Genomic DNA, 25,899 nt, shown 5'->3' with positions numbered 1-25,899 from the left:
AGAGGAACTTGGCGTCCGATGTTTGGTGCATTTTTATTGTTTCCGCCGCAGAGACGACCTTAAATGATGTGCTGCGTGTTACTGAGAACGGCGCTCGGCTACCCGGTTCCCGAAGCCCTCCTGCTTCCGAGTAGGCGGGCGGAAGGAAGAGGGGAGGAGATACTCCATGAGCCCGCCCCTTTCGCCGGGGGACGCACGCCGCGCTCCTAACCTGAGGAGGCGACGTCGCAGTCCCCGCCCCTAGGGCTGAGGGGCGGGGCATCGCCTCCAGCACGTGTCGCGCCTTCTACCCGCGCCGGCCCGACAGGCCTGTGCGCAGGCGCCCTCCGGGAGGGGCGGGGATGGGGAGGAAGGAGGCGGGGCGGGGAGGTTTTTGGGTTCGGAGCCGGGCGGAGACCGCGGAGCCTCATTCCTCAGGAGCAAGGGTCGGGTGTCAAGGAGACCTTTCCGCACCCGCTGCGCTTCCCCGCCTACGGTGGGTGGGCTCGCACGGCGGAGACAAAGGATATCGGTGGGGCTTGGACGGAGCGGCGAAGGGAAGTCGGGTGTCCGTGTGGGGCGGTGGGCGTCTCGGGCTGGGGGAGGGTGACGCTACTGGGCAGGGGGGGGCTGTATTCAAACTCTCGGAGCCGTTAAGTTGGGTCGCACTCCCGATGCGCGCGCAGCCAGGGCGGCGGCGGAGTGCGCATGCGTGGACCCTGGGCGAGCGCGCCGCGCGCCCGTCGTGCGCGCTCGCGCCAGAGTGGTAGTGGCGGCGGAGAGAAGGGTGGCGGCGCACGCGCAGTTGGTCCCTCGGCTTGCCCGGGTCTCGCGGGCATCTTGTTTTGGTCTCGCGGGCGAGTGGGGCGCGCTCGGTGTGTCGCGGGAGGGAGCCGGCGGCGCTTGGGCGCCAGGCAGAGCTGCGCGCGCACCCGGGGACGGGGAGGGAGGGAGGCGGTCTCGGGAAGGGTTTGCGGGGGGCTCCCGCTCGGTCTCTCCTCGGTTCCCTCGCTTGGGCAGGGGACATTACACAGGGAGAGGAGATGATCGAGATGGCGGCGGAGAAGGAGCCCTTTCTGGTGCCGGCCCCGCCGCCGCCGCTCAAAGATGAGTCGGGCGGAGGGGGCGGCCCCGAGGTGCGATCGCACCGGGAGGCCGCCTCCGGGGAGCTCCGCGACGGCTCGGAACGCGGGCCGGGCCCACGCGCGCCCTCGTCCGGGGCCGCGGGCGGCGGAGGGGGCGGCCCCCAGGCACAGGCGCACGGGGAGCTCCACGGGCGAGCCTCCGCTCCTGCGGACGCGGGGGAGGAGCGACGGGGAGGGGGCGGGACGGACCTGGGTCCCCCGGCCCCTCCTCGACCCCGCAATGGCTACCAGCCCCACCGACCCCCCGGGGGTGGCGGGGGCAAAAGAAGAAATAGCTGTAACGTAGGGGGAGGGAGCGGTGGAGGCTTCAAGCATCCGGCCTTCAAGAGGCGCCGGCGGGTGAATTCGGACTGCGACTCGGTGTTACCCTCCAATTTTCTTCTGGGGGGCAATATATTTGATCCATTGAACCTGAATAGCCTCCTGGATGAGGAAGTGAGTCGAGCGCTCAATGCGGAGACCCCAAAGTCATCCCCACTTCCGGCTAAGGGGCGAGACCCTGTGGAGATCCTCATCCCCAAAGATATCACTGACCCGCTCAGCCTCAACACTTGCACTGATGAGGCCCATGTGGTTCTTGCCTCTCCGCTCAAGATTGGTCGCAAGCGCCACAGACACCGGGGACCTCACCACCAGCAGCAGCAGGCTTCTGGAGGGAATGATAGCCACGCCGCGCTGCCCACTGACCCTCTCACCCCTTCACTCCACGGGGAGGGTGCCACGCAGCAACAGCACCGCGATGCCCCTCAGCCCTATGAACTCAACACAGCCATCAACTGCAGGGATGAAGTTGTGTCTCCCCTTCCGTCTGCCCTGCAAGGTTCCTCAGGCTCCCTCTCTGCCCCTCCAGCTGCCTCAGTTACCTCTGCACCCGCATCCTCCTCCTCCTCCTCCCGACATCGCAAACGTCGCAGGACTTCCAGCAAATCGGAGGCAGGGGCTAGGGGTGGAAGCCAGGGTTCCAAGGAAAAGGGCAGAGGGAGTGGGGGAGGCCGCCATCACCACCCACTGCCTCCAAGCGGCTTCAAAAAGCAACAGCAGAAGTTCCAGTATGGAAACTACTGCAAGTACTATGGCTATCGCAACCCTTCCTGCGAGGACGTGCGCCTCAGGGTGTTGAAGCCCGAGTGGTTTCAAGGCCGAGACGTCCTGGATCTTGGCTGCAATGTTGGCCATCTGACCCTGAGTATTGCCTGCAAGTGGGGCCCAGCCCGCATGGTGGGGCTGGACATTGATCCACGACTTATCCACTCTGCCCGCCAAAATATCCGACACTACCTGTCTGAGGAGCTTCGTCTCCAAGCCCAGACTTCTGAGGGTGGCCCAGGGACAGAGGGGGAGGAAGGGACTGCTACCACTGTCCGAAAAAGGAGCTGCTTCCCTGCCTCACTGACAGCCAGCCGGGGTCCCATCGCTGCACCCCAAGTGCCCTTGGATGGAGCAGACACATCTGTCTTCCCCAACAATGTCGTCTTCGTCACGGTAAGAGAGTCCAAAGGCTCTTGGAATAGGGTTCAAGTGTGAAGATGAGATTAAATAGGAATATGTTGGGGGGAAGGTGACCTAGAGGTAAATCCCTACATCTGTTCCTCCCTACAAGAACCATCTCCTGGAGAGAACAGTCTGCATTGGCCAGAGAACCTCTACTGGGTGTTGTCTCTCCTCCTATAACCTGGAAAGTGGGATCTCTACCTGCAGGCTCTCACATCTGGTCTTTTCTCACGACTACAAGGTTCTCATCCCTGATATGGGGGCTGTCTTATCCTGCTTCCAGTGGGGACTGTAACCCAGACAATCCACCTTCCCTTGAGGGTAACTCTGCTGCTCTGTCCAGATGGAACCCTGTCCTCAAATCTCCTGAGGGAGCTTCAGATTGGGTGTCTTTGCTGGAGGAAGACTGTGGCACTCCAATATGTGTAGTTTGGGACCTTTGATAGGGACCTTGTTGCATCAGCTGCTTTTTGTTTCCCTAGATACAGCACAGACTGTTGAAGTTACTGGTCAGGAACCCAGTAGGCTTGGCTTTCCGTCTTTTCCGTGCTGACTCTGAATAGCAGGAGAGGGCCAGTGAAGGGAGGAGAGCGTAGCCGGCCTGACAGGCCATCCACAGAAGTGTATGCCCGTGGCTTATCCTGAAAACATGTCTTCCCAGGGAGTGGTGGTGCGTTTACCTCCAGAGAAGGCTTCCTAGGTTTTTCATTGGAGAAGGAATAGACCTAAAACAAAACATTAGCAGGCCCTAACAGGAAGAGCCTGTAAGGCGCGAGCCTCAGTCTTCACTACCACTGCCTGTGTATATGAGGTCACCTGGGCTGCGGTGTTGGGAGCATTCCAGTATTCTCCAGTTCTCCCTCAGATAATTAGTTCAATTTAAATCTGCCCAGGCTCCCTTTTAGGTTTGGTTGGTTTAGCACCAGGAGGAAGCAGAGGCAGGAAAGGGAGAAGAGACCAGGAGACCGACAAGGCGCTGTCGGGAGGAGCCTCAGAAGGCGGCCACCAAGGGCCGGAGTGAGGTTGTCTGCAGGTGCTTGTGGGGCCAGTGGGGTCTCTGCTCCCTCTTTGTGACCTCTTCCCGTCTTCGGGCCCTCAGGGTAACTATGTCCTGGACCGAGACGAGCTGGTGGATGCTCAAAGACCTGAGTATGATGTGGTGCTCTGCCTCAGCCTCACCAAGTGGGTGCACCTGAACTGGGGTGACGAGGGGCTGAAGCGCATGTTCCGCCGGATCTACCAGCACCTCCGCCCTGGCGGTATTCTGGTCCTGGAGCCCCAACCGTGGTCCTCCTACTGCAGGAGAAAGTCTCTCACGGTGAGTTGGGTTTCTGTCGAGATAAGGGGTAATCATCTTTTTATTTTACTGGGGATTAAACCCCAGACCTCACACATGGCAGGGAAAATGAGCTATAGCCCCAGCCCATTTGGGGGGAGTGAGGGGTTTGTTTCTAGAGAGGGTTTCTCTGTGTAGCCTTGGCTGTCCTGGAATTTGCTCTATAGACCAGGCTGACTTCAAACTTGGAGATCTGCCTGCCTCTGCCTCCCAAGTTCTGGGATCAAAAACCTGTGCCACCAACCACCTGGTCTCCCCTATTTTATTTTGAGACTGGCTAAAATGCTGGCCTGCGCTGGCTCTGTAGTGCTGCAGGCTGGTCTTGAACTCTCTCCACCTCCTAATTCAGCCTTCTAACCACCATACCCAGCTCAGACTTTGTGAACAAAGACAAAAGGTTGTCGTGCTTGGCCAGGGAAAGAGATGACAAGCTGAAGTGACCCCTCTTTTGTTTCCCCAGGAAACAATCTATAAGAACTACTTTCGAATCAAGCTGAAGCCAGAACAGTTCAGTTCCTACCTGACATCCCCAGAGGTGGGCTTCTCCAGCTATGAGCTTGTGGCCACACCAAGTAACACCTCCAGAGGTAAGAATGGTTCCACTTTGTCACTGGGAGGGGAGGGGGTGGCCCTGTGGAGAATCTCAAGATCCTACCCACCTGCCTTGTGTGTTCCTTAGGCTTCCAGCGTCCTGTGTACTTGTTTCACAAGGCTCGTTCCCCCAGCCACTGAGTGGCCTCTGGACAGAAGTGTGAAGAGAGAGGCCACCCTTGCTGCTCCTGAGGACCTTAGGGGAAGAGGAGACTATCCCAAGGTCTTTCCTGCCTAATTCCAAAAAGTTTCCTTTCTTGGATCTGTAAAGAGAGCTTTTTCTTAAGTTGCTTCCCCAAGTCTTCTCCCTGACACCTCTGGCACTTGAGTAAGCCCAGCTGTGCTGGAATTACATCAGCTTCCTCTCCCAGCCTGCTGGGCTGGATGGCATGGACTGTTTGCTGACTCTGTCCTCCTAGGGTATGGGAAGGGGGAATGTCAAATTCTCTAGGCCCTTCCTCCTGTTCTCCGAAGGAGATTCCCGCTTCTCAGCCTTTGTTCCTAGCTGCACTTAAGTGGACCATGGATGGACTAAGGGTGTTAGAGGGGAAGTTTAGTAAGGAGACACAGGTACTGTGAAAATCCTTCCTTCTGCTGTCCCCAGGTGGGAGAGGGAGCTGGGTTTGGAATGTGAGAACAGCACAATAAACTTGATAACTAGGGCCGTGGCCCCTGCACCTGTGTCTGGCATGTTTTAGTAGGATGAATGGTACCTCCTTGTGGGCTTGTGTGGTTTCTTTGCCCATCCTAGTCTCCTGAGGGTGGGTTTTGCTTGCTGGTTGTGGTGCCCTGGCTCTTTATCCCAACCCTTGGGAGATTTGCAGGCTGATTGATCCCTTGAGGGTTAAGGCCAGCCTGGGTGGGTTCCATAGTGAGACAGAATCTCATGGGGCTGGAAAACTTGGTATCGGTTTTAGTTGGGTTATCAAAGAACCCTAGGGAGGAAAGAGTTTATTCAGGCTATGTTTCCACATCTCACTCATCAAGGAAGTCAGAGCAGGAGCTGATGCCTGCAGTAGCCATGGAGGGGCTGCTTACGGACTTGTTCCTCATGGCTTCCTTAGCCTCTCAGAGACCCAGCTACCAGTCCAGCGACTGCCCCACCCACAACCACTAAGATGTCCTACAGACCAGATAGTGGTGGCGCACGCCTTTAATCCCAGCACTTGGGAGTCAAAGACAGGTGGATCTCTGTGAGTTTGAGGCCAGCCTGATCTACAGCGCAAGTTCCAGGACAGTCCCACAATGAAATCTGTCTTGAACCCTCCCTCTCCAAAGCAATGCCCTACAGACTTGTCTATAGCCTGGTCTTACAGAGGCATTGTCTTAGTTGAGGCTCCCTCCTGATGACTCCTGTGTTGAACTGACATAAAACTAGACATAGCCTTACACACTGCTCTGGAAAGGGGGAGGGGTAATTCAAATTTTGGCTTGTAGCTTAATGAGTCCACCTGTGTGTAAGGGAGCATGAGATGGAAGGCTAACTTGGAGGGCTTGGCAGTGGGGTGATGGGGCTAGGAATGGGTAATAACCCAGAGCCACAGCCTGCTCTAGGACCCGTGGGGAAATAAAACGCTGGGGTGGCTTGTCAGTGGTTGCTAGAACCCTGAATAAACATTAGCACTCTTCCGTTAGCCACAGACACAATGGGCAACACTTGAATCAAACAGGCTGTCTGTCTCCTTTCAAAGTTATTTAATGTTAGAGCCCCATCTTTGGGTAATTACATTGGGACAGCCAGGTTTAGTGGTGAATGTCCTAAGCACTTCACAAGCAGAGGCAGGCAAACCTGAGTTCAAGGCCAGACTGGAATACACGAGTTCCAAGACAACCAGAGCTATACAGATACATTAAATTTTTATTATAAATAGGGCAGAGTTGGGGTGTTTTTCTGTTGTTGTGGTTTCTGAGACGGTATCCCCTAACTTCGTTTGGCCTGAACTCCTGACCCTCTAGTCTCTACCTCACAAGTGTTCATCACCACAGCAAGTGGAAGTCTGAAGCACTTTGACTATGGTCTGTATGCACTTGCACATGCGCTCTGGGGACTTAGTCTGGGCTTTGCACCACTGAGCTGCACCTGCCCAGCCTGAAGCCACATTAAAAGAAATCCTTTGTGTAGCTCAGACTCCTTGACCACAGGCTCCTTCCGCCTCGGCCTCCCAAGTCCTGGGACATGGGCGCCATGATGTAAGGCTGAGTCTGACCCCGCTTAGTGCTTCCCACTTGTCATCTCTGAGCGGCCCAGACACTTTCCCCCTACAGGCAGCTTCTGATCGGGAGAGTTGCGAAAGCTACGCTTCCCAGCGCCTCAGCATCCGATGCATGAGAAAGGTGTCTTCTGAGGGGCGGGGCCGGGCTTGGAGCCGTAGCGGGGGCAGCCCGTCCACTGCCAGGTGCGGAGATTCGTGGCACAGAGAGTCTGGGTTGCACAGCACGGTCACGTCTGGCCCCTGCCCGAGCACCTCCTGTGGGAAGGCGAGGCCACTGAGAGGCTGCCCTCCGGATGCAGGAAGAGCCCCGGCCCCCGGCCCTGGCTTCACCTTCGGGGGCGGGGCTCGGGGCGGCGGCGGCGGCGGCAGCATCGCCAGCTTCTCCCTCAGCGCCGCGTCCAGAACCTGCTGCTCCGGCACCTGCACACTCACCAGGTCCCGGTAGAGCCGCTTGGAGCGCGGCACGTTCAAGCCTGCGGGCGGGCGGGCGCACGAGAGGCGGGCGTGAGCTGCGCCCTGTCCCCGACCCCCGCGCCGGGGCGGCCGCCCGCCCCCTCACCCTCCGCCACGGCCTCCTCCAGGACGCAGCGGGTCTGGAACGACTTCCTCAGCTGCTCCTCCACCGCCTTCGAAGCATCAAACTGGCCGCCCGCGACGGCGGCGCGCGCGCTCTGCAGCTCCAGACTCAGCGCCAGGCTGCTCCGCGGGGCCGGCGCCTCCAGCTCCCGGGGCAACGCGGCGGCGGCGCTCGGCACGGCGGCCGCCAGCAGCCGCTCGCAGCGGACCGGGGAGGCCGGCGCCAGGCGGAAACGAACCTGCGAGGCAAGGGCGGGGCGGTGAGCGGCGGAGCCCGGGACGCTCGGCGGGCCTCGCCCGGGCCTCGCCGCCGCTCACCTGGCGCCCCCGCCGGCGGCCGCGCCGCCGCCGCCCCGGGCTGCCGCCCCGCCGCTCCGGGCTCGCGGGCACCGGGCTCGGGCTCAGGCTCAAGTCCAGGCCCGGCTCGGGCTCCGGGGCTCGCGGCTCCGGGGCCGGCCCGGGCACCTCCTCGGCCTCCTCGCCCGCCACGGACCCCAACCCCAACTCGGACGCCGCGTAGCCGGTCGTCGTCTCGGACGCCGCGTAGCCGGTCGTCGTCTCGGACGCCGCGTAGCCGGTCGTCGTCTCGGACGCCGCGTAGCCCATCATCTCGCCGACCGGGGGCTGCCACTACCGGAAACCGTTAGCCCTCCCTCACCACCCGCGTAAGACAACAAGCCCGCCGCGCCGCCCCATTGGCGCTCCTGGAGGTCGTTCCCATCGCCCCGCCCTCCAGCTTCCGGGCGCACTTCCGCCCTCAAGCACGAACTCCGCCCCTAGGGCGGGGCGTCAGCGCGCCGGTACGTAGATGCCCTACGGATCCCCAGCGAGGCTGCTCGTGCCTTCAGGAACGCGGATGCGGCGTCCTGACCCGTCAGAATCGCGTGAGATCTGGGCTACGGACGCGAAACGGTCCCCGCTCTCGTATCTAGACATCCTGCGCGGTGCCTCCACAGCGTTTCTGAGGGTTTCCCTGTACGCGGGAGCGGGCTCGCTGCAAAGTCCCTGAATTCCTGTGTTTGAGTAGGAAATGCCCCAGGAGTATAGGAAATAGTACCTTAACTTTAAGTCCGCGTCCTGGGGGCCGGAAAGACGGCTCCCGGGTTAAAGGCGCTTGCCACCTAGCCTGACGATCGGCGCTCAATTCCTGGGTGCCACGAGAGAACGGACTCCCACAAACTGTCCTCTGACCTCCGCACTCAAACACTAGCGAAATCCACACCCGAATCCTCCCGCTCACTAAAGACCGTAAAAGCGATGACAGCCTGGGAAACGGAAGCAGAAAAGGATCGGGAGGATTAAGGGCCAGCCTTGGCTACAAAGGGACTTGGTGGACACCCTGGGCTATGAGAGAGACCAAAATTGTGACCCCTGATTCTATATCCTTGGGCAACTGAAAACTGGTACAGACATGTTCACCTCGCCTTTACTCATAGCCCCAAACTGGTAATGTCCTTCAGCAGATAAAGGGTTAAAGTGTCCATAAATATCATAAAATAGTGCTGAGCAATAGTGGCGAACCAACTATTGACACAGTGCAACAAATCTGCAAAAGCAGACAATGTGTCGTTTCTTCTGCACTTTTCAGAAACAGAGCGGGGTGTGGTGATACAAACCTGTAATACCAGTATTTGGGAGGCAGCACAGGAGGATCGGGAATTCAAAGTCACCCTCCTCAGCTACATATGGAGTTTGAGGCCAGCCTGGGCTAACAAAGAGCTAAGGGTAGAGGGGAAAATAGAGTAGAAACTCTTCTGTATTACTTCTTTATCCGTTTGTTTGTTTGTTTGTTTGTTTGTTTGTTTAAGACAGGGTCTCACTGTGTATCTCTTGCTGTCCTGGAACTCGCTCTGTAGACCAGGCTGGCTTTGAACTCACAGAGATCCGCCTGCCTCTGCCTCCCGAGTGCTGGGATTAAAGGTGCGCAACACTAACACCCGGCTACATTTTACTCTCGTATGAGGTGGAGACGGAGCTGCAGTTACAGTATTGCCTGGTTCGGGAAAGCAACCGAGCTTCTGTATCTGCATCGAGGATGAATTGGTCATAAGAAGTTGAACACTCTTGCTGAGGGCTGCATCTCTTGGGAGGCAGGGTCAGGAAGCAAATGCAGAACTACTCAGAGAATTCGTGTTAAAGGGTTTCTCGAGGACCTTCCGTGTAGACCTTCATGGGCCCTGCTGCTGCTCCCTAGAAGAAACGGGAATGCCATAATTGAGAGGGTGGGACACAGGATGTGGCAGGAGTGATGGAGGTGGAGAGTACGTGACAGGTGGCTCATGGGTAAAATGCTTGCTTCATGAGCACTAGAATCTGAGTTAGGAGCTGGGCAGTGGTGGCGCACACCTTTAATCCCAGCCTCGGCATACAGAGTGAGTTCTAGGACAGCCAGGGCTACACAGGGAAACCCTGTCTAGAAAAAAAAAATACTCTTGAGTTTGAATTCCCAGCATCTATGGAAAAGCCAGGTGCAGTGTCCGTAACCCCAGTGCTGGAGGTGAAAACAGGTGAACCCCAGGGGCTCACTGGCAGCCAGTCTGCCCAAAACACTGAGGTGCATTCTACACTGCACGCAGGCCTGCGGCACTGCACCTGGACACACAGATGAACACAGACACACACACAGGTGCACACACAGGTGAACACAGAGGTGCACACACAGATGAACACAGACACACACACAGGTGAACACAGGCGCACACACAGGCCTGTGGCACTGCACCTGAACACACAGGTGTGGAAGTGTGTGAATGAGGTGGGCCATTCAGAGAGGGACCCAGTGGGGAGGCAGGGTGTAGCATTCATGCAACCCTAGTCATAGAGGCTGGGACAGGAAGATCGCAAATTCAGGGCTAGCCTGGGCTGAAAGAGCCTGTCCGAGGTGGGAGTGGCCCCGGGATGTCACTCAGTTGGCAGAGTATTTGCCTAGAATGCCTGAGTCTCTGGGTTCCATTCCCAGCACTTTACAAAACCAGGTGTGGTAGTGCATGCTAGAGGTAGAGGCAGTAAAATTAGTGGTTGACAGTACCCCTGCTACATAGAAGGTTCGAGGCCAACCTGGATGCTTGAGACCTTGTCTGAGGAAGGGAGGGAAGGAAACAGACAAGGACTGAGGTGGCGACTCACTGGGCAACGGCAACGTTTAGTACACGAAGCCCAGGTCAACGTTTGGTACACCACAAAGCCCAGGTCAACGCAGCACTGGCGACGGACGCCAGGGTTTTGTGCATGGCTAGGCGACCACTCTTACCAACTGAGCCACCTCCCCCCGGCCCAGCCTTGAACTTCTGATCCTCCGTTTCTACCCCCCCCCCCCCCCCCAGTTCTGGGGATACAGGCTTGTTCCACCAAGCCCAGTTGTGTCATTCTGGAGACAGAACCTCGGGCTTGTGCGTGCGAGGCAGGTGCGCTACCGACAGACGCAGCTTCACGCTGCTTTGTTTGGTCTTGTTTTTCAGGACAGGCTTTTTCTGTGCAGCCCTGGCTGTCCCAGAACTCCGCTCTGTAGACCAGGCTGGCCTTGAACTCACAGAGATCCACCTGCCTCTGCCTCCCCGTTGCTGGGATTAAAGGTGTGTGTCACCACTGCCCGGCTTGGCTCATTTTTTTTAAGATTTATTTTTTTATTATTGTTTTTTGCCTGCATGCCAGAAGAGGGCACCAGATCTCTTTACAGATGGTTACTGGGAATTGAACTCATGACCTTTGGAAAAGCAAGCAGAGCTCTTAACCACAGAGCCATCTCTCCAGCCCTCTTGGATCATTTTTTTCCCTTTGGTTTTTCGAGACAGGGTTTCTCTGTATTGTTTTCGAGGCTGTCGGTCCAGCCTGGCCTCGAACTCACAGAGATCCACCTGCCTCTGCCTCCCGAGTGCTGGGATTAAAGGCGTGCACCACCACCGCCCGGCTGGATCATTTTTGAAAGGATTATTTTTCTGTTTCATTTTATGGGTATGCCTACGTGCCTGTGCCTGCCTGCATGCTTACACACCACACGCCTGCCAGTGGCCTTCAGGGTCAGGAGTTGCAGGCAGTTGTGAGCTGGCTGATGTGGGTGCTGGGAACTGAACCTGGGTCCTCTTAACCACTGAGCCATCTCTCCAGCCCCTTCTTCCCCTAACCTCCTTCAGAGAGTTGTTAGAGCATGCGACTCATACACTCAATGAAGACTCGCTTTCCCTACTTCTGGCTTATTTAGCTTTATTTTAGGCCTTGAAGAGAATTGTCATCTTCAATAAATCATAACCACAAATCCTTTTTCCCCCTTTTGAGACAAGGTCTGTGGTCCAGGCCGGCCTTGAACTCACTGTGTAGTCAACAGTGACTTTGAACTCCTCCTGCTTCTGTGTCTACCTCAGAACTGCCGGGATTCCAAGTGCGTGCCATCATGACTGGGTTTCTGTGGTACTGAGGATGGACCCAGGACCTCAGGCATGCTAGCCGAGCTTTTGACCAACTGGCCCTCATCCTCAGCTTTCCACCATGATCCTCTTAATAGCAGCTAACATGTCGTTACAATGTGTGTCCTCTGGTCCTTCGGGCAACCTCGTGATACAGATTATAACTCCTGTCCCCATTTTACACATGAGAAAACTGAGTCAGAGCCGTTAACTAATTCACCACACATCCAGGAAGCATTGCTTTTAACCACTTCCTGGGTCTTTGGTTTTTCCTCTTAGACAGGTGTCTCCTGTAGAGCCACTCTTAAACTTTCTAGTATGGCCTTCAGCTCCTTCCTGACACTCCGGCCTCGACCTGCAAAACGTCCTTGCTGTGTAGCTGGACGGCTGGCCCCTTCTTTCTCACTCCTCCATCTCTTTTTTCCTTCTATTTATTTCTCCTATTTTTCTCTGCCAGCCCCACCCACCCTCCTGCCTGCCTTGCTATTGGCCGTTCAGCTTGCTACCAGACCATCTGGTGTTTTAGACAGACACAGTGACACAGCTTCACAGAGTTAAACAGACGCAACACAAAAGAATGCCATGCGTCTTTGCATCATTAAACAAATGCTCCACAGCATCAACAAATGTAACACACCTTAAAATAACATTCCACGACAATTGTGAGTTTAAATCCAGCCTGGGACACATGGGGAGACTGTGTCTGAAAAGGGGTGAAGTGGAGAATTCCGTCCCCAGCACCACTTTCAAAAAGCAAGCATGGTGACACATGCCTGTAATCCCTGCACTTGGGAGGCAGAGGCAGGAGGATAGGGAGTTCAAGGCCAGCCTGATCTACAAGAGACCTGATCTCAAAAATACACACATAAAATTGTAGTTAATTTGTTTGTTTTTTGAGACAGGGTTTCTCCATGGCTTTGGAGGCTGTCCTGATCTAGCTCTTGTAGACCAGGCAAATTTTAATTTTTAAGAAGGCAGGCTGGGCGGTGGTGGCGCACGCCTTTAATCCCAGCACTCGGGAGGCAGAGGCAGGGGATCTCTGTGAGTTCGAGGCCAGACTGGACCGACAGCCTCCAAAACAATACAGAGAAGCCCTGTCTCGTAAAAATCAAAAGAAGAAGAAGAGGAGGAGGAGGAGGAAGAAGAGGAAGAAGAGGAAGAAGAAGAAGAAGAAGAAGAAGAAGAAGAAGAAGAAGAAGAAGAAGAAGAAGAAGAAGAAGAAGAAGAAGAAGAAGAAGAAGAAGAAGAAGAAGAAGAGGGGGAGAGGCTAGGAGGGACAGAAAGGTAGCGTTCTTTTATCTCTTTTATCTCTGTGGTTAGGAGACCCAGTGTGCTTTCCCTCCTGCTGGCCTCCTCTGAAAGCTCTCTTCTGTCTGCAGGGCTCTGAGCTGGAGTCTCTCAGCAGGGATCAGAAAGGAGACCAACTAGGCGGACTGAGAAAAAGCCGGTTCTGCACGCTGAACTCATCCATTCCCGCCTCCATGGCTCTCACATGCCTCCCTGCCCCGCCCGGCCAAGCTCAGACAGGACTCGGGAAGGGGCCAGGTGAAATGTGCAGAGGCTCCCAAGGCTGCTGGCTGAACGCACCATCCCTCATCTGCCTCCCACTCTTGATGCTGGGATGTATTGCTTTCCATTAGCCCACAGCCTCTGGCCCAAACCCAGTCCTTAGGCCTGTAGTTACCTGCAAGGTTATTTACGGGTGACTGACTGGGCCTGCCTGTTTGGCCCTACTGGACCCTCTGTGTATGTCTCTCTCCCTTTCTCCCTCTTTCTGGTTTCTTGCCTCAGCCTCTGGAACAGCTGGAATCACGGGTGCTGTGGCTTGTAAAGGACCGAGTTTGGAGTCGTACTCCAGGTGAGATTCGGGGTCAGGCCACAATGCCTTAGGAATCGTGGTCTTCACTGGGGACCTCAGGAGGGGAGGGTTTGGGGACTGAGGGTTGGCGCTTGTCCTGGATTTGGTCTCCAGCACTGCATTAAACAACAGCATACAAACAAAAATAACAGGCATCTGGACTCTTACAGGGTCAGGAAGGAGTTCAAGGTAATCCTTGTTTCCGCAGTGAGTTCGAGGCCAGCCTGGGCTACTGACTGGTGTGGGATGTCTTTCTGTATGCTGTGAATATCTTTTGTTACCATTGGTTTGGCCAATAGCCAGGCAGAATAGAGCCAGGCAGGAAATCCAGAGATACAAGGAGAAGGATGAGATCAGAGAGACACCAGGGGCCCCGGGAAAGCAAAATGTGAGGTAAGAAGCCATGAGCCACGTGGCGATACACAGAGAAATGGGTTAGTGTAGTTGTAAGCCTGAGCCAACAGACCGAACAGTTTGTAATTAATATTAAGACTCTGATTGGTTGTTCAGCAACTGCCAGGCAAGAGAGAACTGTCCAGTTATAATTGAGTAAGTTCCAGCCAGCCTGAGCAGTTTGCTGAGACCCTGTCTGAAAATAAAATGTAACAGGAGAACCAGGTATATAATCGCTGTGATCCCACCACTAGAAATTGGTGGCGCACGCCTTTAATCCCAGCACTTGGGAGGCAGAAGTAGGCGGATCTCTGTGAGTTCAAGGTCAGCCTGGTCTACAGAGTGAGTTCCAGGACAGCCAGGACTGTTTCATGGAGAAACCCTGTCTCAAACAGCAGCAGCAACAAAAAGGCTGAGGCAAAAGGATCAAGAGTTCTGGGCTAGCCAGTAGTGAGACTATGTCTTTTAAAAGGTCTGGGTCTGGACAGATGTCTCAATAGCCAAAGGCACGGGCTATTCTTCTGAAGGACCTGGGTGTGGTTCGCAGCACTCCTGCGGAGCTCACACCTCTGAGCTGGGTACCGGGCACGCACACAGTGCACACACAAAAGCAGACAAAACACCTTTATACGTGGCGTAACATTTTTAAAGAAGTGTGTGTGTGTGTGTGTGTGTGTGTCTGGGGGGTGGCTGGGGAGACAGACCAGCCAGGGGGTAAAGGGCTTTGATGTACAATCATGAGGACCTAAGTTCAATCCCCAGCACCCACGTAAAAGGCTGGTTGAGGTGGCCTATGTTTGTAATCCTAGTGCTGGGGAAGCCAAGACAGGTGGACCCCTTGAAGGCCAACAGCCTATCAACATTGGCGAGTCCCCGGAGGAAACCGCCGTCTTAAAAAACCAAGGTGGGGAGTGTCCGAGAATGATAGCAGAGACTGAGTACTGCCTCTACACGCACACACACACGCACACGTTCCTGAACATCACACGGACACATGTACACATACACGGCGGGGTGGGGGGCCTAGAGAGCTTGGGAGTGTGGCTGAGGGGTAGACACTAGCCTAGCATGCACCAAGCACCGGGCACCACAAATGCTCACTGCCTGTCTCGGTAGAGCAGTGGCATGTCTCAGCCTTCCTAACACTGCGGTGACCCCCCAACCATGACGTTATTTCTGTTGCTACTTCATAACTGCCATTGTGGCACTGTTATGAATTGTGCAGGAGATGTGATGCACAACCCCTGTGGAAGGGTCGTTCGACAACACCCTCCAAAGGAGCTGAGCCCCAGAGGGTGAGAGCCACTGGGGTAGAGCCTGAGTTTTCTAGTGAGTTGATTCTATCAAACTCTCCCTGCCCACCGCTCTTTACTGCTCCCTTGCTGGGCAGGGCCCAGCATTCAACTCACAAGTAACGTGTGCTATGAGTGTGCGTGTGCGTGTGCGTGTGCGTGTGTGTGTGTGTGTGTGTGTGTGTTAGCATGCACGAACCTTGAGTATACGGAAATCAGAGGACAGCTTGTATTGCGGGAGTCATCTTTCTTCCACCACGGGGGCCCCAGGAATTATACTCCAGTTGACAGACTCGATGGCAGGTGCCTTTGCCTGCTGAGCAATCTCCTGGGCCTCCACCTTAGTTTTGGAAACAGGGTCTCCCGGTGACTGAAGCTAACCCATTCTGCTAGACTGGCTGGCTGGTATGTGCTGGTGTGCCTGGCATTTTACACAGGTGCTGGGGATTCAAACGCAGGTCCTCACGCAGGTGGCTGAGGCTGACCTTGACCCTCTGATCTTCCCACCTCTCCCTCCCTAGTGCTGGGATGACAGCACTGCCCTGCCCGGTTTGCACGGTGCTGGGGATTGAACCTGCGGCTTTGTGCGCAGCTGAGCCGCAGTCACAGTCTATGATTCATTGCGTCAGCGTCCAGCGCCGCAGCCAGCGCTCCCCTTCTCTCCTTCTCTTTTGCCCAAGCACCGTGCTGCTCTCTAGCTCCGAGCCCTGCTGCTGACCCCAAGCCCTTTGAACTCTCAAATCCCCTAATGTTTCCATCTGCATATGAGCGGGCAAACAGAGAGGGGGCAGGGCAGAAGTGTGACCCCAGGACGCCATCTTTTATCCCTCCGCCCCCTCCATCCCAATTACTATGCATGCCCTCCACAGGCCTGTCCCCCACCTCAGCTAATGAGTCACAGCCCACCCTGACCCCGACTCCTCCCCAACCTCGCTCAGAGCCCTTGAGGCTTCCACACAGCCCCGGGACCAAAATTCTTCCCAGCAAATGAATCTCCTGCAGCAGCCCAGACATACATGAACATACACACAGGTGCACACACCCCCTCATGCATACACACACACACACACACACACACACACACACACACACATCCTTAGCTGGGGGGCCTTGGAGGAGTACCTACACACACGTGCATACTCCTCAGAATCATCACTTCCAAGCCCTATGATGTCACACTCCTGTTAACCACAGCCCACAAGACAGCAATCTCTTCTCAGGCACAAAGACCAGGTAGTTGAAGGTCATCTTCACGTTACACATTGAGTTTGAGTCCAGCCTGAGCTACACGCTGGCCCACTAGGTAAAAGTGCTTGCCACTAACCCTGACCTGAATCTGACCCCTGTGTCTATGGAGGGGAGAGAACCAAGCCCTCAGAGTTGTCACCCAGTCACATGCACATACCCAAGGAAAGCTGGAGAGACTGACCAACAGCTGAAGCACTTGCTGCCCTTGCAGAGGACTGGGGTTCGACTCCCAGCACCACACTGCTCCAGGGACTGAACACCCCCACACATATGCATACATACATGTGCACGTGCACACACGTGCACACCCCTCACACATACATGAACATACACGGACATACACATACATACACGCATACACGTACACACACATGTGCACATCCTTAGCTGGGGGGCCTTGGAGAAGTCCCTAGACCACCCTACTTTGTTGGAATTGCTAGGGAGAAAAGCCAGGGCTGCTGCCCAGTGAGCATAGCTGGTACTCCACGAATGGACGCTGTTGCTATGGTTACTGGCCAGGCAGAGCAGTTAAAGACAATTCAGCTCCTAGGAGGGCTGTGGGGATATAAGAAACAGGACCTGTCTGACATATGCAAAAAGAGATCAGTTTGGTTGTGGTGGTGGCGGTGGCGGCGGCAGCACTCAGGAGGCAGAGGCAGAGAGATCTCTGTGAGTTCGAGGCCAGCCTGGTCTACCAAGCAAGTTCCAGGATAAGCCCCAAAGCTACAGAGAAGCCCTGTGTAGAAAAGAAAAGATGTAGGAACTCCTCTATGCACTGAGTGTTCCTCTCTGCCCCTCCCCAACCCCCTCACTGCCTCTCTCATTCATGAGCACAAACTCCATCTACTCAGAAACAGGCGATATTTATTTCTCAATATTTAGATAATTTTTTTTTACAAACTGAATAAACACAGAGAAGGGGAGTATGTTCGACCCCAGGCCTGGTCTTGGGCTTCCAATGAGAGGTGACAGGATGGTCAAACGTCTCCTCACCAGCAACTCTGGCCTGACGGCCCTTGAACCCTTCCTGCCCACCTTTCTTGAGAGTGAGTGGAGGCTTCCTAAGGATCCGGGGCTCCTCTGCCTAGAGGGGACTTCGGGCATCCTGTTTGAGGCCCTGCACTGGATCGGAGTGGCGGGATGTGTGGGAAGCGTGGGACCGCATGCGCCGCCGCCTGCGCCTCTCCTGCCTGCGGGCCAGCTCCCTCAGCTGTTTGCGGATTACCCAGAGTACCAGGTACACTTCCCGCAGCATCTCAGCCTCTGGCGTCTCCAAGGCCGACCGGGTCCTCATTCGAGAGGAAACTGAGGCAGAACTTATAGAAGACTGTAAAAGAAAGAGATGTGGGGACGTCAAGGGCGGGTAAGAAGGACGGGCAAATAAACAAGAGGTCAACTTGTCTTACCTCCTCCATCAACTAGTCCAAGCACCGCCTCCTCCAGGAAGTTCCCCCAGCTTGCATTTGGGGATGGTCCTTTCTGCCCTTATGCTCCACACTTTCTAAATTTACTTTCTTTCCTCCCTCCCGCCCCCTTCCCCCCTCCCTGCCTCTCTCCCTCCCTTCCTTCCCCTCATCCCTTCTTTTTATTTAGAGGTAGGAGGAACCCATGCATTCCATTTCAGACTTGAAATTGCTACTTTAGCCAAGGGTGATCTTGAATTCCTAATCCTTCTGCCTCTACCTCAGCCACCATGTGGTGCTGGGCATGGAACCCAGAGTCTCGTGCTGAGCAAACCTGGTTAAACACTGAGCCACGTATCCAGTCCTATTGGCGTTTGATAGTCTCATGGAGCCCAAGCTGGCTTTGAACTCAAAATGCTCCTGCCTCAGCCTGTGAGCGCTAGGATTTTGGGCACACACCATTAGTCCAGCCTCCTTCTCTCCTTCCTCTCTCCTCTCACTCATGTTCTCCCTGTCATCCTCCGTCACACATTTCCCCCTTTCTGTTTTGTTTGCTTTTTTAAAACAAAGTCTCATATTGTTAATCCAGGCTGGCCTGGAACTCACTATAAAGCCTAGGCTGGCCCCAGAACTTGAAGCAGTCCCCCGGCCTCCACCTCCCAAATGGTGGGATTACAGGTGTGAGCCACCTGACCTTGGTTGTTTTCTTTCTAAATTAAACTTTAGATAATGATACATCAGAATGCAGTTATATATACAATCGGGACCCTTTACCTATTTTATTTCGGTAGGAAAGATTTGCAAGACACAGGGGCAGAGGAAATAGTAAAGTATTTGCAAAGCAAACATCTGCACCACGTAAAAGGTTGAACATGGCAGTGCATGCCCGGTAACCCAGTGCTGGAGAGATGGAGATGGGTGGACCACAAGGGGGCGCTCTGTCCACTCTAGGGAAAATCTCAAACTCCAGATTCAGTGAGAGATGCTATCTCAAAAACACTTGGTGGATCTCTGGTCTACATAGTGAGTTCCAGAACAGCCAGAGCTGCATAGTAAGACCCTGTTTAGAACAAACCAAACCAAACAAACAACAAAAATTGTGTTATTGGGGCTGGAGCGATGGCTCAGTGGTTAAGAACACCAGCTGGTCTTCCAGAGTCCTGAATTCAACTCCCAGCAACCACATAATGAATGACTCACAACCATCTGTAACGAGATCTGGTGCCCTCTTCTGGCGTGCAGGGATACATGCAGGCAGAACCCTGTATACATAATAAGTAAATAAATCTTTTCTTAAAAATTGTGTTACTATCATGGGGTAGGGGCTGCATATGTACATATGAGTGCAGTGTCCACAGAGGCCAGAAGAGGGCAGTGGGTCCCCTGGAGTAACTGGTAGTTGTGAGCTAGCTCTAGGTGGATGCTGGGAACCAAACTGGAATCCTGTGCAAAAGCAGTGTGCACTCCTTAAAAAGAAAAAGCAAACTTCTCAAAAACCATTCATTTGTTTGATTTTATGTGTATGGGCATTTTCCTGGTGCCTGCTAGGAATCAAACCCAGGTCATCTAGAGCAGGCAGTGCTCTTAACTGCTGACCATCACTCCAGCCCACTGACATCCCTAGTGCTCTTGCATTCCTTCGTGTGTTATGTTTATACATGCTTATTTGACATTTTATCACGTATGCAGAATTGCGTATCTAGTAACTGAAATCAAGATCATCACAAGAATTACTAACGTTATCTTTTTAGCAATCTCAAATCAACGGACTTCTTCCCGGACACTGTCTTTTCCCTTACCCCCCCCCGGCAGGACCAGGGATTAAATCTGAGGCCTCACACATGCTAGACAAACACACTGCCGCTCACCTACAGCCAATGGCCTTTTGTAACCCTTCCCCACACGGCGCCGGCACACTAAGCCACTTGCATGTCCTGGATTTCTATGTTTTATTTATTTAGTTGTTCATCTGTTTATGGTTTTTCAAGACAGGCTTTCCCTGTGTACCCCAGGCTGTCCGGGAACTCACCTTGTAGACCAGGTTGACCTTGAACTCACAGAAACCCACCTGACTCTTTTTCCTGAGTGCTGAGATTAAAGCCAGGCAGTGGTGGCGCACACCTTTAGTCATAGCCCTCGGGAGGCTGAGGCAGGCGGATCTCTGTGAGTTCGAGGCCAGCCTGATCTACAGAGTGAGTTCCAGGACAGGCTCCAAAGCTACAGAGAAACTCTGTCTCGAAAAACAAGCAAATGAATAAATATGTATACCACTAATGCCCGGCGTCTGTATTTTATTTTAAGAATGGAATGGAGAAGCTAGAGTAGTGGCTCAGTTGAGTGCTTGTGTAACGCACACGAAGCGCTAGGTCTCGTCCCCAGTACCACGTAAACTGGGTGTGGTGGTGCACACCTGTAACCCCGGACTTGGGTCGGGGTGATACCCAGGGGATCAGGAATTCAAGGCTATAATAAACCACATAGTAACTTTGAGATCAGCCTGCGGGAGGCCTTATCTCAAAAAAAGGTAAAAAAGAAATAGAGGTTTGGAGAGATGGGTCAGAGGTTAATAGCACTGGCTGCTCTTTCAGACATCCTGAGTTCAATTCCCAGCAACCACATGGTGGCTCACAACCATCTATAGTGAGATCTGGCCTGCAGGCAGAACACTGGACACATAATAAATAAATAAATAAAAATTAAAAATAAAAATAAATAGAGAACGATTGTGTCACCCCTACTTAAATATCTTCAAGGGTCTTGTTCTCAGAGCCAAGTTCAGATTCTTCAACCAGGCCGTCTATCCCGTGTCGTACAGTCGTACAAGAAGTAGGTCCTTGACTCAAGCATTCTCCCCCATACCATAGGCAGCCCCCTCTGTCCCCCTCACCCCACACCCTCCCCAGCACACACTCCCTATTCTCTCTTCTGGATCAGCCCCCCACCCCTTCCACTTCCCCTTAATTTTCACCAAGCCTAGAAAACTCCTTCAGGCCTCAGTTTCCCCACCTCTTCATCTATGGAAGCGGTCCTTGATGCCGCAAGCCCAGTTCTTCATAGGATCCCCTTCTTCGGTGCCCAAGTCCTCTCTACCTGCAGTATCACTCCCCTCGGGGTATAAAGCCAACACGACCTGGTGCCCTGTCTGTGGCCTCCCTGGTCTGGGTAAACGTTGCTCGCTAGCCTCGTTTCAGTGCTTCGCGATAGACGAAGCACCGCGAATGCCTGAACAAGGGGATGGAGGGAGCTGTAGATGCAGCTCCGCGGGTAGAGAGAGCACTTGCCGAGCATTCATGACGTCCTGGGCAGGGCCTGCCAGCACTCCCAGCACTGAAAGATGGAGGCAGGAGTAGGAGTTCCACCGGGAAGACAGCAGGCACGATTGGTCAGGTGTTTGCTGTGCAAGTATGAGGATCTAAGTCAGATCCCCAAAACCGGTGTTAAAAACTGGGACCGGAAAAACAAAACCAAACCTGGGATCACAGCACGCGTTATCTATAACCCGGCAGGTGTCACATCTGTAACCCTGGCACTCCAGGGAGAAATGGGAGGACAGGGGAATCTCCAGAAACTCTCAGAGCAGGACAGTGAAAAGGGGCCCACCCTGGGGAGCGCCCAGAGAGATGACTTAGAGGCTAACATGACTCCTGCTCTTGCAGAGGACTGGGGTTCCCAGCACCCACAGTGGAAGGCTCACAACTGCTTGTAACTCTAGTTTACAAGGGCTCTGACTCCTTCTCCTGGCCGCCATGGGCGCCTGCATACACATGGCGTGTGCGCACACATAAAATATAATAAACTGGAAAAGACTGACGCTCAAGGGTGTCCTCCAGCCTCCACGTGCGTGCTATGGCACAGGGGCGACTACACTCACACGCAGAAGAGCTTTTTTAAAGGAAAAGGAAAGAAATTTGGAGATGAGGGCTTAGTGGTACACACTTTTAACCCCAGCACTCGGGAGGCAGAGATAAGAGGATCTCTGTAAGTTCAAGGCCAGTCAGGGTACATGGTAAAAACCTGTCTCAAAAAAAAAAACCCACTAAAATAAATAAACAAAATAAAAATCTTTGGGGCTGGAGAGATGGCTTAGCAGGTACAAAGAGGTCCCGACACCCACATGGGGCATCTCACAGCCACCTGTAACTCGAGGTTCCAGAGGCTGATAGTCTCGTACGGTCCCTTTGGATAACTGCACTCCTGTGCATATACAGTCAAGCAGGAATACACCTTATACACATAAATCACATTTTAAAAGATGATCAGAAATAAATTTAAATAGGAATTTCTGGCTATCCTGAACTATGTAGCAAGTTCAAGGCAAGCCTGGGCTACACAAGGCCCTGTCTCAAAAAAAAAAAAAAAAAAACAGTGATGGAGGGAACGGAGAGAGGAACAGAGGAGAGAGGAACGGTCCTCACCTTCCACCTACACAATTGCCAGCCAGACTGCAGCGCCGAGAACATCAGCGTGGAAACTGAGTGGACTACGGTCTGGGACAGCCGTATCAGAGAATGACTCTCGTGACTCTCAGGGTGCACAGCAGGCCTTTCCTTGGCCGTGGCCAGCACACAGGGCTCAAGCTCCCCTGGGCACACCTCCAGGTCAGAGACCTTGGACTCTTTGTGGGGCTTGACCAACTTTACAATGTCAAAGTCCATTGAAGTCTTCTCCACTCCCTTCAACGGATGTTTCTTGGGCTGCTCGGACACGCTTCGCTTGGCTTTACATTTCCAGAACAGGACCTAAGAAATGAGACAGAGGGCGGGCTAGATAGCTCAGTGAGTGAAAACTCCTGCCAGGTGGGCCTGACTGCCTGGGACGGGCCCTTGGCTCCTACAACGGAAGGAGAAAACCAGTTCCCAAAAGCTGCTTGCTAACTCCCACCCTCCATGACGATGACAACAATCCAAACCAGACAAGGGGGAGAGAGCAGGCCCTGAGGTAAAGACAATGAAGCTAGGAATGACTGTCCCACCATCGTGCCCCAAAGCCCCTCCCCAGGCCCCTCAAGCCCTCACACTTCCTGCCCTGTCTTGTTTAGCCGCAAGAGATGGAGCAGCAGGGACAAAGTGGCGAGGGTTACTAAGGCCCAGATGTCGTGACCAGAACACCAATCACATGGCCATGCTGTGTTTGTGGAACTCACCCAGCCGGTCATCTTTTGCCAAAATTGCCTAACCCATTTCAACAACCTCCTGACCATGGTCATCTCTCCAGACACCACGAGTCCAAAGTATGGCCCGAAGCCAGCATTTGGGATGTAGAAGGGAAAAGGCTGTGGCCACCACTGGAGAGATTTGTGGGTACTGAGGAGCTTCAAGCCAAGTGTCGAAGGAAGAAATAAGAAATCCAAAGGGGGTGTGCCCCCCAGTGACTTATGTGAGGCCCTTCCTCCTCTCCCTGGACAGGGAGAGGAGTCAAAGTAGATGAGAACTTGGAGTGAGTGAGGGTTCTAGATCATTGTGAGAGCTGTCTCGCCCCAACCCCCCAAGGACCTTCCAAGATCTTCAGAGCCAATCATAGATGGCCTTGCCCCTTCTAGCCCAAGATCCAAGAAAATGAAGTCAACACTGACCAAACACTCAGATACATTGTCTGGGGTTTTGCTAATCGTTGTAACAGGGTAAGTGTCATAATCAGGGTAAGTGTTATGGACAGTGAATACAAGATCCACAAAATCTGGGTTTGAGCCGTTAAAAGCATCGACGTCTCTTCCAGAGGACCCAGGTTCTACAGCACCCACATGTTAGTTTACAACCTCCTGTTCCAGGGGATCCAGCACCCCCTGCTGGCCTCCAAGGGTACCGTGCATCAGCATGGCGCAGATATACACACAAGCAAAACACCCATGCACACAAAATAAAGATAAAATAATAACAATGAAAAAACTGGATTTGTCGTTGGTTGCTTTTTCTACTCTTTTTATTCTTTTGGCTGTTGGGGGTCCCAGCACCCAGCTCCCAAATTAATCACACACACACAGAGGCTTATTATCTCCTATAAATGCCCTGCCTTAGCTTGCTTGTTATTAGCTAGCCTTCCTTCCCTCCTTCCTTCCTTTCTTTTTCTTTTCTTTTTTCTTTCTTTCTTTTTTTTTTTTTTTGGTTTTTCGAGACAGGGTTTCTCTGTGGCTTTGGAGGCTGTCCTGGAACTCACTCTGTAGACCAGGCTGGCCTCGAACTCACAGAGATCCGCCTGCCTCTGCCTCCTGAGTGCTGGGATTAAAGGCGTGCGCCACCAACGCCCGGCCTTTCTTTTCTTTTTCTTAAGATTTATCTAGAGCCGGGCATTGGTGGCGCACACCTTTAATCCCAGCACTCAGGAGGTGGAGGCAGTCAGATCTCTGGTCTACAGAGTTCCAGGATAGGCTCCAAAGCTACACAGAGAAACTCTGTCTGGAAAAACAAAAACAAAAAAGAAGAAAAGAGCTTTATTTCTTTATTTATTATGTATACAGTGTTCTGGCTGCATGTTTGCCTGCAGGCCAAAAGAGGGCACCAGATCTCATTACAGATCTCATTACCACTGAGCCATCTCTCCAGTCCTTGCCTGGTTTCCTTAAAATATCTCATCTACCTTTAGTCTCTGGACTTTTTCTTACTTCTGTATATCTTACTTTCACTCTTACTCCATGATAGGGTGTGTGGCTGGTCCCTGACATCCTCCTCTCCTTGTTCTCTCTTGCTTCTTGGCTTTTCTCCTCTCAGATCTCTCCTAGTTATTCTCTGCCTGCTGCCCCCCTCTCTCCTGCCCCCCGTCCTCTCTCCTGCCCCCCCGTCCTCTCTCCTGCTTCACTATTTGTTTGCTTAGCTCTATATTAGACCATCAGTGGTTTTAGACAGACACAGTGACACAGCTTCACAGAGTTAAACAAATGAATGCAACACATCTTTGCATCATTACACAAATATTCCAAAGAATAAACATGGATTTGAGATAGGCGTGGTGGTGGTATATCCCCAGGATCATAGCACTTGGGAGATGAGGCAGGAGGAGCAAAGGTTAAAAGCCAGCTTCAGCAGGGTAGGGTGATGGTTCCGTTAGTAAAGGGGACCACACAAGCACGTGGACCTGAGTTTGTGTCCTCAGCATCCTCCAATAGGGCTTGTCTGAAATACTAGTGGGGAAACAGAGACAAAGGAAGCTTTCTGGCCGGTCTAGCTCAATCAGTCAGCACCAGGTCCAATGACAGAGCATATCTCAAAAAATACTGTGGGCATGTTGGTATGTGTCTGTAATCCCAGCCCTGGGGAGGCAGAGGCAGGACGATCCCTGAGTTTTGAAGCCAGTCTGGTCTATAGTTCCTGGACAGTCAGGGCTATACAAAGAAAGAAAGCCTGTCTTAAAACAAACAGCCGGGCGGTGGTGGCCCACGCCTTTAATCCCAGCACTCGGGAGGCAGAGGCAGGCGGATCTCTGTGAGTTCGAGGCCGGGCTGGACCGACAGCCTCCAAAACAATACAGAGAAACCCTGTCTCGTGAAACCAAAAAAGAACAAAACAACAACAACAAAAAACCAACCAAACAAACAAAAAAAAAAACCAAAAACTGTGGGAAGTGATTGAAAAAGACACCCAAGGTTAATTTCTGGCTTCCACAGGCATGTGTACATACGCTCACTCACATGCGTGTGCACACAGATACAAATCAAAGTCAGTCCCGTCTGCACAGTGAGTTTCAAGGTCATCATGGGGTAAATGACACCCTATCTGAAAACACTCAGTGTGTAAAGCGCTGGTTATACAATCCTAACCAGCTTCGTTGGGATCCCAAACACCCAGAGACAGTTGCACACAAGTTTGCAATACCAGTGCTCCTAGAAGAGAAGGAGAGGTGAGAGACAGCAGCAGGACAGCTGGCCTGGCCTCCACAGCCGTGAACAAGAGAGGAACCTGTCAAAGGTGACGTTCTGGTCTCCACATGAGGGCCATCTCTCTCTCTCTCTCTCTCTCTCTCTCTCTCTCTCTCTCTCTCTCT

General features: G+C 53.5%; 3 protein-coding genes across 4 annotated transcripts; 1 reads left to right on the top strand and 2 right to left on the bottom strand.

The window, feature by feature from the left end:
- Positions 1-603: 603 nt before the first annotated feature.
- Mepce (methylphosphate capping enzyme) lies at positions 604-5,219 on the top strand. The gene is made up of 4 exons (XM_005080431.4): positions 604-2,606; positions 3,715-3,933; positions 4,412-4,538; positions 4,631-5,219. The coding sequence occupies exons 1-4, from the start codon at positions 1,023-1,025 to the stop codon at positions 4,681-4,683; spliced, it is 1,983 nt and encodes a 660-aa protein (XP_005080488.1). The 5' UTR covers positions 604-1,022; the 3' UTR covers positions 4,684-5,219.
- Positions 5,220-6,382: 1,163 nt separating this feature from the next.
- On the bottom strand, positions 6,383-8,831 carry Ppp1r35 (protein phosphatase 1 regulatory subunit 35). Of its 2 annotated transcripts, XM_040731045.1 has the most exons (4): positions 7,650-8,830; positions 7,315-7,570; positions 7,086-7,228; positions 6,383-7,010 (listed from the first exon to the last, which is right to left on the bottom strand). In XM_040731045.1, exons 1-4 carry the CDS (start codon positions 7,938-7,940, stop codon positions 6,837-6,839), a joined length of 864 nt encoding a protein of 287 aa, XP_040586979.1. In that variant the 5' UTR covers positions 7,941-8,830; the 3' UTR covers positions 6,383-6,836. The 2 variants fall into 2 exon arrangements, with proteins under 2 accessions (XP_040586979.1, XP_040586978.1); XM_040731044.1 differs by having other exon boundaries at positions 6,383-7,228; positions 7,650-8,831.
- Positions 8,832-17,366: 8,535 nt separating this feature from the next.
- CUNH7orf61 (chromosome unknown C7orf61 homolog) lies at positions 17,367-23,369 on the bottom strand. The gene is made up of 3 exons (XM_040731153.1): positions 23,069-23,369; positions 22,341-22,664; positions 17,367-17,849 (listed from the first exon to the last, which is right to left on the bottom strand). The coding sequence occupies exons 1-3, from the start codon at positions 23,129-23,131 to the stop codon at positions 17,607-17,609; spliced, it is 630 nt and encodes a 209-aa protein (XP_040587087.1). The 5' UTR covers positions 23,132-23,369; the 3' UTR covers positions 17,367-17,606.
- Positions 23,370-25,899: the final 2,530 nt, after the last annotated feature.

The sequence above is a fragment of the Mesocricetus auratus genome, unplaced genomic scaffold, assembly GCF_017639785.1.
Source record: "Mesocricetus auratus isolate SY011 unplaced genomic scaffold, BCM_Maur_2.0 Super-Scaffold_100025, whole genome shotgun sequence".
Classification (NCBI taxonomy): Eukaryota; Metazoa; Chordata; class Mammalia; order Rodentia; family Cricetidae; genus Mesocricetus; species Mesocricetus auratus.
Note: the sequence above shows the minus strand (reverse complement) of the source record. Positions and strands in the feature narration are given on the sequence as shown.